At 40.4% G+C, this 14,835-nt stretch overlaps 2 protein-coding genes across 2 annotated transcripts in view; one reads left to right on the top strand and one right to left on the bottom strand.

The window, feature by feature from the left end:
• Positions 1-82: 82 nt before the first annotated feature.
• Positions 83-4,162, top strand: RPL9 (ribosomal protein L9). The gene is made up of 7 exons (XM_067735747.1): positions 83-242; positions 332-447; positions 1,036-1,131; positions 2,104-2,236; positions 3,108-3,188; positions 3,693-3,807; positions 4,085-4,162. The coding sequence occupies exons 1-6, from the start codon at positions 197-199 to the stop codon at positions 3,797-3,799; spliced, it is 579 nt and encodes a 192-aa protein (XP_067591848.1). The 5' UTR covers positions 83-196; the 3' UTR covers positions 3,800-3,807; positions 4,085-4,162.
• Positions 4,163-6,234: 2,072 nt separating this feature from the next.
• KLB (klotho beta) overlaps positions 6,235-14,835 on the bottom strand; it is a 37,707-nt gene continuing 29,106 nt past the window's right edge. Inside the window, 2 exon segments of the mRNA XM_067735748.1 lie at positions 6,235-9,599; positions 12,486-13,629. Coding sequence (XP_067591849.1) covers positions 9,217-9,599; positions 12,486-13,629 — 1,527 coding nt within the window. The 3' untranslated portion in view covers positions 6,235-9,216.

Genomic DNA, 14,835 nt, shown 5'->3' with positions numbered 1-14,835 from the left:
TGGGCTTATAACACCCGCAGAGGAGCTGCTCCTTCCAGGCCAGAGCGTAGTGGGGGCCGCTCTCCCTGCTGGTCCTCCCGTATCCTTCCCGGGATTTTTGCCTGCGGTCTCCGGTAGGAGTGGAGGTCCGTGTATCGTAGTTTGGTCGAAAACAGGTCCTCTGCGGCTTTCTTACCCCAAGTGTTTGTGTTTCAGAATGAAGACCATTCTCAGCAATCAGACTGTCGACATTCCAGAAAATGGTACGAGACTTGGTGCTTGCATTTTTCTTACATCTTTACTACACGCTCTATACCTTGTTCCGAGACCTCACGAATACGTTCTCTCCTAGTCGACATTACTCTGAAGGGACGCACAGTTATTGTGAAGGGCCCCAGAGGCACCCTGCGGAGGGACTTTAATCACATAAATGTAGAACTCAGTCTTCTTGGGAAGAAAAAGAAGAGGGTGAGTTTTTGTTTTTTGACACTTCAGTTGCTTGTTTGGAAGGTTGTGATTTAAGAGCATCAAATTGGGTTGCTTTTAAAATTATGGAATTGAGGTTCAGTGTTTTAACTTAAAATTTGGTGTCCAGAAGCGAAACTAGTTTCGGTGGTGTTGCTTCAGTGAAATTGGAAAACGAGATTCTGAACAGAGTGGGTTATAAAAGATCAATACTAGTAGTTGTCATTCGTATCAAGTATTATTGCTGTTACAAGTTAAGTTTATTTTTCTTCTGATTGTTTTGTAAGAATCCTAGGAATGCAGCAGTAGATCTTTTAAACCTGGTATTTTAGTTTTCCAGGAGTGAAGTTTGATGCAGCTTCTACAAAACTTGTGTTCTGGGTTTTCATTCCTTTGTGAAGTAGTAGTGTACCTGTAATGTACAGTAACAAAAATGTTAATTGAGGGCTTTGTGGTTTAATTTTTCCTTGAAAATCGTGTTTTAATTTGGGCAAATACTAGAATCTAGAGTACTTACTGTGAATAAATGGACTTTTTTCCAAGCCTACTTACTACCGGAAAGAATTTTCTAAAGTTTTTGTTCTGTTACAGCTCCGGGTTGACAAATGGTGGGGGAATAGGAAGGAACTGGCCACTGTTCGCACTATCTGTAGTCATGTACAGAACATGATCAAGGGTGTTACACTGGTAAGCAGGTTAACCAGACTACTTTGTTTTGGAAGGGGAGGTTTCTCAGCTGTGATTTACGTATGCAACATAAATGTCTCCTGCGAGAGAATAGATTATGCATGTAACTCAGTTATGTGTACTTATTAAGTACGTGGGAAAAAGTGTTCTTGGCAAATGTGTTTAATAGGCATTCCTGGGTTTTAGGATTAAGTGATGTGAGTAAAGATTGAGTGATAAATAAGAGTAAAGACCAGATGGTCTTAATAGTATGCTGATGGTGTTTTTTCCACACAAAATAGGACTCATCTTCGGGGTGAATTTTTTTTTATATATAAAAAATGTAACATACAGGGTAGGCTTTGGTTTCTTGTTTTATCCCTGTCACCACCAGGACCTCTTGTAGGGATAGAAAAAGGTGGACCTAATTTCTGAGCTCCTTGTCCATTTCCTTAAAAACATAACAGGTTAGGTTCCTTGAGGGCAGGGGCCCTGTCTTGGTGTCATCAGTTCTTGGAATCTGGCGTACCTTAGTAACTCAGTATGTTAGCTTGATGTCCAAGATGAAGGGCTTCTCCTTTAATGGGAAACTAGCATTGTTTACTGTGGGCATAGCAGGTGGTAAAATACATGCTTCCTTAAGGAGCTTCACAGTCCAGTGAGGAGACACAGAAACACATGTTTTTGTGTAAAATTGTTGTAAGGGTTGGTATAGGTGATACATTTTACAAAACCTTGACAATGAGTGCTGCGTGAGAACTGTTTCAGTTTCTTTTGTCAGGAAGGAGGAAATTTTCCTCTAAAGTCTCCATTGATAATTTCTAGAGATTTGGTCATCCTTTTCTAGGTGCAGGGAGGGAGACAGCCTTGACAAATATGTAAATGTTCCCTATAAAAGGGCAACTCCTTGGTTTTCAGAGAAAAACTGGAAATCCTATCTTTCAAATTTCTCAGCATTGCTAATCGTTTGTTTATTTTGTTTATTTAACCTAGGGCTTCCGTTACAAGATGAGGTCTGTGTATGCTCACTTCCCCATCAACGTTGTTATTCAGGAGAATGGTTCTCTTGTTGAAATCCGAAATTTTTTGGGTGAAAAATACATCCGCAGGGTTCGGATGAGGCCAGGTATGGTTTAGAAATTTTCTTTCTACTTGTGAAGGCTGGTATTTTGGGCTAGCTATAAATAAGACCAGATTTATTTCAGAATTATCCAGTTTGATTATGGCTTTGTATCATATTTATACCAGTTGTGGTTCCTGAAGGCTTACATTTGGGGTAGTTTGCAGGCCATGGGAGCTGTGATTGGTTTTGCAAACTGAAATCCAAAAAAAGACCCATTTGAAAAGAGGTTAATACCTAGATTTCCTAGTTTCAGGTCTCAGCTCTCACTGTCAACCTTGGGCAGATTACCTCTATGTAGCTCATTTTACTCATCTGTAAAATTGGGAACATCTCATGATTAAATGACTTGAAATTGAAATGCGTTTTAAAAATAGTTCTTGTCTGATGCATAGCTAACACTGAAGCATTAGAAAGTTTTAAAACTTAGTGCTCTTGATGCTTTTTGATTCCGTTGAATTGTGGGGGTGGGAAGAAGGGATTGTACCAATTAATGGCTCTACAGAAATATTACATGATAGTTGCTATGGTCAGCAGTACTTAATGAGAACCCTTAGGTGAAAAATGAGCTTTGAGGGAAAGCAAATATACAGTAGAAGTAAGACTGGATACAAATCTTTGTACAGCTAAATCCTACTAGCTGGATACCTTTTTCTCATATTCCTTAATTGAATCATAGTCTGTAATCAGTCTGGGACAGATTCATTCAAGCAGGAATACAAGATTGGCCCAGATAATACAGATTCTGTTACAAAACAGTTCTTTTGGTGTGTGGAATTTTAAATGGAATAAATTGCTACTTAATTTAAATATTTTAAATAATGCTACAAATCTTATCTTATGTTGACATTATGCACATGCTCTCTTACCTTTTTAGGTGTTGCTTGTTCAGTATCTCAAGCCCAGAAAGATGAGTTGATTCTTGAAGGAAATGACATTGAACTTGTGTCAAATTCAGGTTTGTATGTTTACTGTGCCTGATTACGCCCATAAAATCTTACCTAAATCTTGTAGTTGAATACATGATATATGTTCTTTTAGTGAGCTTTTTTTTTTCATCCGTTTATTTTACTTACAGTGTTCCGTGGGGATTTTGTAAAGACACTGGTCAGTCAGTTAAAAACAGACCTGGGAACTCTGTGTACAGAAAAACAAACATGTGAAGGCACAAAAGAAAAGACTCTTAAGTACATTGGATATTAATAGGGACAAAAGGACTCAAGTTTAATTTGTTATACCTCTAATAGAGCAATCAAACATAAGTAGCTAAATAAAAAATATTATGGGGAAGGAGAGAGAAATGAGATAGACAAAAAGATGGGTGAGTTTTTTTAAATTGTGGGACCCTAATAAACTATCCCAAAGATACTTGGGTTTTGAGTATATAGCATATAATAAAATACTTGCTTATGATTTGGGTTTGACTGATAAAATAATTGCCTTATCTTTTTCACTCTTACAGCTGCTTTGATTCAGCAAGCCACAACAGTAAAAAACAAGGATATCAGAAAATTTTTGGATGGTATCTATGTTTCTGAAAAAGGAACAGTTCAGCAGGCTGATGAATAAGATCTGAGGTAGGTTCTTGTAATGTCCATATAAATTTTATTAACTGCTTTAGTTGGGGGTCTTAATTGATTAAGAGACTTAAACTGGAGGTGTAGCAAAGGTAGAAAATGGAGACCTGCATTCTGGAACACAGTAAATTTGGCAGAATAAGAGATAGAATTGACACATTTTTACTATGAACCAGTAAGTCATAATTTTAAAGTATGTTTTAGATGATTCAGAGTAGAACTTTTCTGGGCAAGGATATTGATGGAGATTTACTGACATTTTCATTTCTTTTTACAGTGATCCAGTTACAGAAACCACAAGAGGCCAGGCTCATATGTGATATTTTAAAAATGAATAAAAGCTCTTTTGACTTGAGACTTTTTCTTAAATTGATTACCCTTTCCAACTATTTGGCCAGTAAGCTGCTAAGTAAATTCTAGTGTGCTAAGAACAATAACAGAAGGAATAGGAGGGTTTTTTTTAGTAAGACTTAATGGGAGAAGTGGTTTGAAGGAATAGCAAGGGTATTTCAGGCAAGAGGAATATGGGTAACAGTGACTGGCAACACTGTGGTTGTTCATTATTGGATGAAGAACTTTGGGAGATGTCCTGAAGGTATGTGTAATTTCGCAGAGGCACGAATTTGAATATTTGTGAGGGCAAGTGCCTGAGTTGCAGTAACCTTGTGTGAAAAAGCAGCTGAGAAGTAATACAGTCTTAGTAAGAATTAGAAGATGGAGTTAATTTACATTCATGATAAACATGGTTGCTGTGGCCCAAGGTTCTCTGTTTTAGCGTAATTTCAGCCATTTACTCCTTTGTCCTAGTCCTTGATATCTAAAAAAAACTTACAACCCTTCCATAGTCTCTTCATTCCATGTGTCATGCTTTAGATGCACTACTGTACTAGACTATCTTAACTCAATAGGATTGCCTCTAAATCTCTTCTTTGATAGAAACTCCAACTTCCTGATTTCTCAGGCAAAACTTAACATTCAAGTTTGATTTCTCTAACATCCTGTGTGTCTAGTCTGTTAGAAAAATCTGTGGGCTGTGCCTTCAAAGTAAGGTATGTTCAGGGCCTAAGCAAGCAAAAATAAAACCCATTTGGAGCATAAGGATCTTAAAAGATCTTCATTTAGATAAATGAAATTAATTTTTATATTGAGTTAATAATCTTTGGTTTGATAACAATGGTTAAGTATTTAAGAAATGGATGAAATTGTAAATGCAAGTTTGGCTTTGAAATATTTTAGATGAGGTTTGGGGTAGGCATTGGATGGGGTTCTAGGTCTAGGGTTTCAATACATTGATATTTGTTGAAGCTGAATGATGGGGATTCATTATACTATTCCTATTTGCATAAAATTTTGAAATTTTTCACAATTAGAAGATGAAGCCAAACCCCTTAAACTGATCCACCCTTGCTCCTCCCTCCCCCATCTGTTCTCAGTAGTAGCCAGAATGCATTTTTCAAACTCCCTCATAACCTTTCTGACCACACTGACTGAGCTGACCTTCCTGCTCCTCAATACCACTGCCTTAAAGCCTTCAAGTTGTCTTTCCCTTTGGAGTGACAGGTTATCTTGAAGTCTATAGTCCAGTGTTTTCAGTGAAGCCTACGTTGACCCTCCTATTAATTGTGCTCATTCCTTATGCCCATCCTAGCATACCCTTGCCCTGCTAAACTTGTTTTTGTCCATTGTATTTATAATGTAATATTAATAGTTTACTTTGTTATGTATTGATTGTATGCTTTTTTCCTGCTAGAGTCTGACCTTCATGAGGATGTGGTCTTTTCTATCTTTTCTACACTGGGATATTCCAAGTAAAGAACCTGGAAAAATGTCTGGCATTTAGCTGTTTGCTGAGTGAATGGTTCCCAGATTGCCAGGGATATTCAAGTTATGCAGATTCAGTAATAGTAATGGGACTAGAAAGATGTTTTGGAAGGTGTTGACAGAATTTGAGGGTTGAGGAAGTAATTTCCAAGTGGCAACATTGCAGAGGGATAGAGAGGTGTTACTGTTGAAGAGTGTCAGCATATAGGCGGTAGTAGCAGCTGTGGGAGTAAGTGTGATGCTCTCCAAGAGTGAAGTGGGTGGTGTGAGACCTTCACAGCATTACTGTTGCAGTCTGGTTGTAGCTAAGGAGTTATTTCCATTCAGTAGTTTGGGTGTGGTAAATGAAAGTCTAGTTCTCCCCAGGGAAGACCTCCACATTTTCTGTGTTTACTATGGATAAGCACATGTGTGTTTTTTCAGTTTTGAGGTGTAGGAGTCCACGTTGTATAATCAGAAAACATACTCAGGAGTAAGTTACCCAGTTGGCACACTGTTTGGGAGGATGGGGGAGGCAGTGTTGGGGCACAACCCAGTTATAACACCAAACCCATTCACATTCCACAGTTCTTAAAACTGACCAGATTGTTAGTTGAATATAAATAATCAGCATAAACCGGTTTATTTGGAATAAATTACATCGAGAATTAAACACCTAGTCACAACGTACTGACCTCATTTTCCAGAGGCTCTTTAAACACCATAGTTGTGATATTTCCATATGTATCAGACTTTTTAGTGAAAGGTTACATTGAATACAACAGCAATGTAACAATATACAAAGTAACACAAGCTACATTTTAAGATGATTTTTTTCCAAGTCTCAGAAAAGCTTAAATTTAAAGATCTTACCCTGTCAAAAGCTATCAACAGTTCCTAATTGACCCTTTATGATTTTAAAATGAGTTTAAGAAAAACCTGAATAGTAAATATAATTGATCATGAGCCAGTTTTAATGTTTACCTAGGGACTTTCGTATGATGATGGCTTAAACCAGTGGTTAAGACTGCACTTCCACTTCAGGGGGCGGTGGGTTTGATCCCTGGTCAGGGAACTAATTCCCATATGGTGTGGCCAAAAAAAAAAGTAAAATAATTCCCAAGTGGCCAAAAAAAAGGGAAGAGGGTAAGCATTGGGTTAGGGACTTTACTATTTGCAAGAATTTATGGCAAGGCAACAAGTTTAAAAAAGGGGGTCGCAAGTCAAGCTTAAGCACTAAATGTAAAGACATAAAATAATGCTGTTTAGTGGAGTTACAAACAATGAATACAAGATACTTTAGTCAAAACACAAAGTAGAGACCATAAAAGCAAAATCTTAATTCTAAAGCTTTGTTATTCCTATGACTGAATATGCATTTCTTTTTCAAAACCTTGGACGTTAGAGGTTAAAGAGTTGATGAGTTGCTCAACTAATAATCCATAAAATTAAAATAATTGACTAGTTATTGTAATTGTGTATAGCCTCAAGGCCAATAACTAAGTGGTTCTCAAAAAGAAAATACAAAAAATTCCTTGCATAACCTAAAATCTGCTAAGTTTGAAGGAGGGGTGCAGTTGGAACAAGGAGAATAGAAGAACACATCTGCCAAATTTTACTATTTGAATTTGGCCAGCCAGAGATAGCAAATTGATGTCTCACCACTTTTGCATTTGTTTGAATTGACCAATTGTTATTTGTATCTTTGAAACAATGCTGTTATCAACTAGTATCTCAGTTATGTAGGAAATAAGAGCTTTCCTTTGACTTTTTTTTTAGATTTATTTATATTTACTTATTTTGGGCTGCGTTTAGTCTTCATTTTTTTTTAAATGAGTGTTTGCTCCTTTTTTAAAAATTCATTTTTTGGCTGCATTGGGTCTTTTGTTACGCGCGGGCTTCCTCTAGTTGCGACGGGGCCTACTCTTTGTTGTGGTGCTCGGGCTTCTCGTTGCAGTGGCTTCTCTTGTTGCGGAGCACAGGCTCTAGGCACAAGGGCTTTAGAAGGCAGGCTCAGTAATTGTGGCACACGAGCTTAGTTGCTCTGCAGCATGTGGGATCTTCCCAGACCAGGGCTTGAGCCTGTGTCCCCTGCATTGGCAGGTGGATTCTTCACCACTGCACCACCGGAGGTCCCTCCTTTGACTCTTAAAGTCAGAATTCCAGGAGAGTAGACAATGGTTAGTTATTTAAATGCTGACTCACTTAAAGAAAGAATGTGTATAAATGGGTTTAGAGTCAGGTTTTCTTCCAATATTGAGAATACAGTGAATGAATATTAAGCATAGAGTTCAAGAAAGTCAAACTGCAAATTCAGGTTTAAGAATTTGCTTAATCCTAGTTTCAAAAGTTGCAATGTAAGAATAGTTTTCACTTATGCAGACCACCAACGTTCTGAATTGTGTCCAAAGAGACACAGTTGAGAGGTCCAGATATGGCTGCAGTCTACAGGTCTCTGTGCATGTGTCAGAACAGTGAAGCACTTCAGGGGAGAGAGCAAGTCTTATGGGATAAATGGTCCTTTGGTAACTTGATAATTTAAAACTTTTCATCTTTTTAGAATGTTTTAATTTTCCTAAGTATGATACATCTTGTCACCTCAGAAAATTCAAGTGAAGAATAATGTCAATTTGTCTAAAGAAGTTGCTGTATGTGTACGGTGAGGTTGAGTGACTTCCCTGTCATCACAGGCAGTTGGGTCTAGCTGGGTTTTTTTTGCGCAGTACGTGGGCCTTTCACTGTTGTGGCCTCCCCTGTTGCGGAGCACAGGCTCTGGACGCGCAGGCTCGGCGGCCATGGCTCACGGGCCCAGCCGCTCCGCGGCATGTGGGATCTTCCCGGACCGGGGCACGAACCCGTGTCCCCTGCATCGGCAGGTGGACTCTCAACCACTGCGCCACCAGGGAAGCTCTCTTTTTAATCTTAGTCATCTGATATTTAACGTAAGATGAGTTTTGGAAATTAAATGTTATTTTTTAAAAGTCATTTGGAAAAAGACCTCACAAAATTAGATGTTTTGTGAGTGCTTAATTTAATTTTTATTGAGAAAAACTAAGGGATTGATGTGCTACAGTCTATATTGTAACTGGCTATACACAAGCACTACTTACCCTATTTTTTCTTTCCATTTGAGAAACACCCTCACCAAAGGGGAAAGCACCTTGTTAGAAGTGACAGAATTTATCACCGACTATCCTGTGTTAAGAGTTAAATCTCTGCTATGGAGTTAACAAAGTTGCACTTTTTTCAAAACAATTTCTTTTATCATAAGTAGCTATTGGTATTCCTAGGAAAAAACTGTAGGATAATGATAGGAAACAGCTCATCAAACTCCATGAAACAATGTATCAGATAATCCTCATACCTTACCTTCTAGGGAATCCTTTACCTTAGATCCAAGAACTGAATTCACTGATGTTAACACATAAGGGAAAATTTGAACCACATAGCGGAGACATTTATTGTCATTACCTTGGCTATCACTAATATCTCAAAACTTGTTTTTCTACAGTATAGGTGTATCTTCTGTAAGTTACCAGTGTATGGAACTGGAGTGAATTTTTTAAACTTTTCCATCATGCAGACAGAAATATGGTAGGATCAGCTTAGCTAAGAACTCTCGTGGCCTTTTTTTAATGGTATGTGTTGTAAGTTCTTTGCTTTCCAAAATTTTCTTCTCTTTCGCTTATGAAAAACGGTAATTGATAAAAGTAGAACCAGGGTGGAGAAGAAACAACATCCAAAGAATATCAGTGGTTTCTTCTGTACAAGAAGTAAGCAGACAATACACTCTGTGTTTCTTTGAGTCTGACTGCATCTAGGACTACTGTTCTTAGAAAGGAAGCCATTGTTGCTGATCAGTTCGTTGTAAAACTGGATTGAGGATTTAGCTTTGAAATCAGATGTGAAGAATCCAAATCTGGGTCTAGATTTTTCTTCAGTCAGTTTGAATACATAATAGCCTTTGATTTTGATTTTATCAATCAAGTATGCTGAAAAATATCAGAAATGAACATTATTAATCATAAGTGGACTATAAAATGTCTTTGAATAAGAATTTAGTTTTCATTGAAACAATCTGAAACTCGTGCCCATAAAATGTGATTTTCATTAAAGGTTTTTTTGACATTCTTTTATGATCTTAAGATGAAAATATGTGTAATGTTATAACTTTAAAAAGAAATTTGAAGTAAAACTTTGATCTATAATAATACAAAAACACCTGGAGGAAAAGCAGATTTAAGAATTGGAGCCATGAAGCTCAAAGGACTTACTGTTACTTTTGTTCCTAGTGTCAAAAGCAGAAAAATCTTGCCTATTTGGCCTGATTTTAAATCTCAGATGTGCCCTTTGTGCTGCCCAATAACTACACTTGGTTTCCCCAGCCATTTACTCTAGCTCTCAACTTTTTTTTAATAAATATTTTTATTTTTGGCTGTGTTGGGTCTTTGCTGTGCGTGGGCTTTCTCTAGTTGTGGTGAATGGGGGCTACTCTTCGTTGTGGTGCCTGTGCTCATTGCGGTGGCTTCTCTTGAGCACGAGCTCTAGGCACGCGGGCTCAGTAGTTGTGGCTCGCAGGCTCTAGAGCACAGGTGCAGTAGTTGTGGCACACGGGCTTAGTTGGTCCGCGGCATGTGGGATCTTCCCGGACCATGAAGGTGCAGTCTCTCCTGCATTGGCAGGCGGATTCTTAACCACTGTGCCACCAGTGAAGCCCTCTCCTCAACTTTTTCACACCTTTCTGTCCTCAAACTGATAGACCCTACTCTGTCATCCTTGCTTTGAAGTGATGACCTTCCTCCCTACTTCTGCTGAGCTAAAGCTCTCAGGAGAACTTCAGTCTCCTATAATCACATCTACCCACCTACTGGTATCTGCACTGGTACTCTGCTTTCTCTCCTGTTACTATGGATGACCTATTCATGCTCCTGGAGGAAAGTGACTTCTCCACTTACACATTCACTAAGTTTATTCTCATCTACTCAAGGACATCGCTCCATTGTTCTTTCTCTTTTCTCATGTATTTTCCCTCACTACTGGATCATTTCCATATAAATATGCTATAACTTTGGTATCTTAATAAGCAAAAACAACAACCTCCCTTGATTGCACATCCTCCTCTAGTTATCTTTTACAGCATTGGCTCCTGTTTAGTCTTTTTTTTTTTTAATACTGGTTTCTCAGGGCTCAGCCCTCTTCTCTATGCTTGCTTTCTTAGTGATCTCCTTCAGCTTTATTGTTTTAAATACATCCATTTGCTCTTGATTCCCAAATTTGTGTCTCAGCCCCAGACCTCTCCTGAACCTGAGGTTCATATCTGTTAGCCTACTTGACATCTCTAATTGGGTGTCTAAGAGACATCTCAAACTTAACCTTTGCACAACAAACAACTCATCTCCAAAAACCTGTTCCCCAACCTGATAAATGGCCACTCACCCTTTTAGTTACCCAAGCCAAAATTGGAATCATCTTTCTTCTCTCATACCCACATCCAATCCTGTTTGACTACCTTCAAAATACATCCAGAACCTGGCCAATTCTCACCATTTCCACTCTTAATAGCCTGATCCAATCCACTGTTATCCTTACCCAGACCAGTGCAATTCTCCCTGTTTCAATTCTTGCTCCTTTACAGTGTATTCACAAAGTAACCAGAGTAATTCTTTTAAAGTGTGAGTTGGAGCATATCACCCTTCTGTTTAAAATCTCCTAGTCTTCCTATTTCACTCAGAGCCACAGTTCTTACAGTGGCCTACTAAGCCCTACCTGATTTGCCTCTTCCCTTACCTCCTTGACCTCATCTTCAGTTACTTTCCCCCTTGCTCATTATTTTCTAACTATCCTGACCTCTTTCCTGATCCTCAAATAGGCCAGGCATGCTCCAACATCAGGGCTTTTGCATTTGCTCTTCTCTTATCTGGAACACTTCCTTAACTATCAGTTTGCTGCCTCACTTCTCTGAGGATCTTTGAGGTTCTCAAGCCACTCTATTTAGAATTGTAACAACTCTCCTGTCTCCCACCCTGAGGCACCCTCTTCTCTGCTGTTTTTTCTCCACAGACCTTTTCACCCCTGACATGCTATATCTTATACTTGTTTGTTGACTCTTATTCCAGAAAAATATAGGCTCCATAAAGGACAGTAATCTTTATTTTTGTTCAGTGGTGGCATAGTGCCCAGAATAGTTTTTGCCCAGACCAGTTTTTGCCCATACTGGGTACTCAATAAGTATTTGTCAAATAAATGAATAAACTTCTAGGAACTTTTGCAGCTTCAACAAATTGATCATGAACATTTAAAAATAATATTTTTTAAAAATGTGATATTAACCGATGCTGGGAGGAGTATGTGAGATAAGCACTCTCAAACACTGCTGTTTATAATATATGATCCAATAATTCCATGTTGGAGAATCCATCCCAAGGAGATCATTAGAAATGAAGACAAAAATTTATATACAAAGATACCTATTTTTTAGTAGTTGAAGAAACACCTAAGTATCAAACATGAGAGAGGTGGCTAAGTACACTGAGATATGTCCCTATAATGAGATATTAAGCAACGATTAAAATAATGTTAACAAGGAACTTTTAATGACAGAACACATTTATAATGTGATATTAAGAAAAAAGTTGGCTACAAGACTATATTGTAGTATGAGCTCAATTGTATTAATGATATCTAGTCAGCACGAGCCTAGGCACTTTTTTCGGGGGTGTAAGATTTCAGGTTTTAAAAAATATTTTTCTGTACTTGCCAAATTTCCCATAATGAGCTGACACTGTCTGTCATTAATGAGCCTATTCCCCTCATTCTTCTGTTCATATTATCTGGGAATGTCATACTTCACTGTATCTGAAATAGCCCCCGAACCTCACCTTTCAAAGCCTCCTGAATGTATTTCTCTAAGTAGTATTTTCGGAGTTCATCATTTTCCAGAGACTGGTCGTCGATGCCACTGGCCGTGATGTAAACATCCACGTCTCCATAGTTCCTCCGGATCCACTTCAGCACCTTGCGCTCTCCCCAGGGTATCACGGCCAGGCGGGTGGGGGAGCTCAGGCAGGTGATGTCCTGCAGAAACTGGATGTCCCTGTCCGCGTCGTAGTTGCTGCCGTTCTGCCGCTCGTGCATCACGAACCTGGTGGTGAAGTGGTTCAGGGCGTAGAAGTCTGCAGTGCCCTTGACCAGCCTCCTTTCCTCCTCGGTGAACTGAGGCAGTGCGGAGCGCGTGAGCCCTTGCCTATTCTTGGAGGTGATGTACTCCCTCATGGCCAACGGGTAGTCCCCAGTCTTGAAGAGGGGTTCTGCGAACCAGGCGATTTCGAACTGGAGGAAGCGCTCGACCGCCTTCCAGTGCGAGTCCGCATAGGGATTGGCGGGTTCGGCCCAGTCCGAGTGGAGAGACAGCGACACAACCCCACGCTGTGCAGGCCTGTACTGCTGGTCGTAGAGGTGCCAGGCCAGGGCGTGGGCGATCATCAGGTGGTGGGCTGCCCAGTAGGTGTCATTACTAGAGCGGTCGTAGATGTCACTCAGCCGGTTAGGCTCGTTGATGGTGATCCAGAGCTTCACGAGGTCCCCCAGCTCCTGGAAGCACAGGTCGGCATAGTCCTGGAAGGCCTTGGTGGTTGACCGGTTCAGCCACCCTCCGCTGTGCAGCAGAGGTGCGGGGAGGCCTAGGTGGGCGTGGGTTGGATAGTACAATGTGACCATTGAGGAGATGTTGAGCTTTAGTCCCTCACTGACCACACACCTGTAGTACCTCAGAGCCTGTCGGTTAACCGTGGACAGGTTGCCAGTGGGAAGGATTGAGGGCCAGTCCAGAGCAAACCTGTAGTGGGTGACTTTCATTCTTGCCAACATCTCAAGCTGTCTTTTGACACTGACAAAATCCGTGCATTGAGCTGGTCGTGTTTTCAGCCTCACTCCTTCCACTCGGTGCAACAGTCTGTTGCCTGTCACATTCCATACATACAGGTGAGGATCGCTGAACTGTGGGGAGGAAGCCACCGACTCTGGCTGTGAAAAACAAGCACATTCAGGTAAAGCACACCCTGGCAGACAGACTTGGCATACATCCTCTGAGAAGAAGAGCCTGATCTTATTTTGCCTCTCACTGACAACAGAGAAAATAAGTGATGCACATGTCCTTCATAACAACATATGTCTTCCTGCTATTCTGGCGATGTCAGAAAAAAGGCCTGATGGGTTGTCCTCCCTCTCAGCCCTTGAAATTTACTAGGGAGACCAGAAAACGTAGAGAAGGAACTACACCCAGGGCTTGCCTTGGAAAACAAGTTGTCTTTCAGAAAACACTGAGAAGGGACTTTGCTGGTGGCACAGAGGTTAAGAATCTGCCTGCCAAGGCAGGGGACATGGGTTCGAGCCCTGGTCCGGGAAGATCCCACATGCAGCAGAGCAACGTAGCCTGTGCACCACAACTACTGAGCCTGCTCACCTAGAGCCCGTGCTCTGCAATAAGAGAAGCCACCGCAATGAGAAGCCCGCGCACCACAATGAAGAGTAGCCCCTGCTCGCGGCAACTAGAGAAAGCCCATGTGCAGCAACAAAGACCCAACACAGCCATAATTAATTAATTTAAAAAAAAAGAAAACACTGAGAAGCTGTTTTCCAGTTTGTCGGTCCTAAAAACACAGTAATGTAGTAGGGGTCTCTCATGTGATTCTGTTCAAATGCATCAGGAAATTGGCTTAGTCCTCTCAGTTAAAAGGAGTCACAAAAGATGGACCTTCCAAACCCTGCCATAAATTGAAGGCAAAGTTAACATTCCAGTTGTCGAGGATTTCACTGAGATAGGCACTTGGGTTTAGAGGGGACTGGTTGACCCCAGCCACGTTTCCTAAAAGAGGACAGTGGGACAGGGTGGGGAATGACCCCTTGCATTTGCTGAAGGCATCTCTCTAACGCACCTGATTTGAAAAGTCCCGGTGATATCACATGTGCATCATTCTGTTTCTCCCCCACCCATGTGCCTGTGAGAACAAAGCATTTATTCATCTAAAGGGAGAATACTCAACACCCTCCTTACATAAGGTACTTGAACTATGAAAAGAGAGGACCCTAAAATAACCGTGAGAAGCTCCCAAGTTGACTCTTGGATCTGATGGCGTCCCATTCCCTGCCCGTCCACCAGGGAGAGAGCCCTGGATTCCTGTTCTAATTCTGTCCCTTTAAAAGTCAAGGCTTGGCAACTCTGTATAGTGA

Source organism: Pseudorca crassidens, chromosome 4 (assembly GCF_039906515.1).
Source record: "Pseudorca crassidens isolate mPseCra1 chromosome 4, mPseCra1.hap1, whole genome shotgun sequence".
NCBI lineage: Eukaryota > Metazoa > Chordata > Mammalia > Artiodactyla > Delphinidae > Pseudorca > Pseudorca crassidens.
This window is presented reverse-complemented; position numbering and strand designations above follow the sequence as displayed.

Bases quoted from the DNA above. Each gene is read 5' to 3' on its own strand.
- RPL9 (XM_067735747.1), top strand. From the start codon at position 197: ATGAAGACCATTCTCAGCAATCAGACTGTCGACATTCCAGAAAATG. The intron at 448-1,035 runs GTGAGTTTTTGT...GTTCTGTTACAG, and splicing joins TTGGGAAGAAAAAGAAGAGG to CTCCGGGTTGACAAATGGTG. The intron at 1,132-2,103 runs GTAAGCAGGTTA...TATTTAACCTAG, and splicing joins TGATCAAGGGTGTTACACTG to GGCTTCCGTTACAAGATGAG.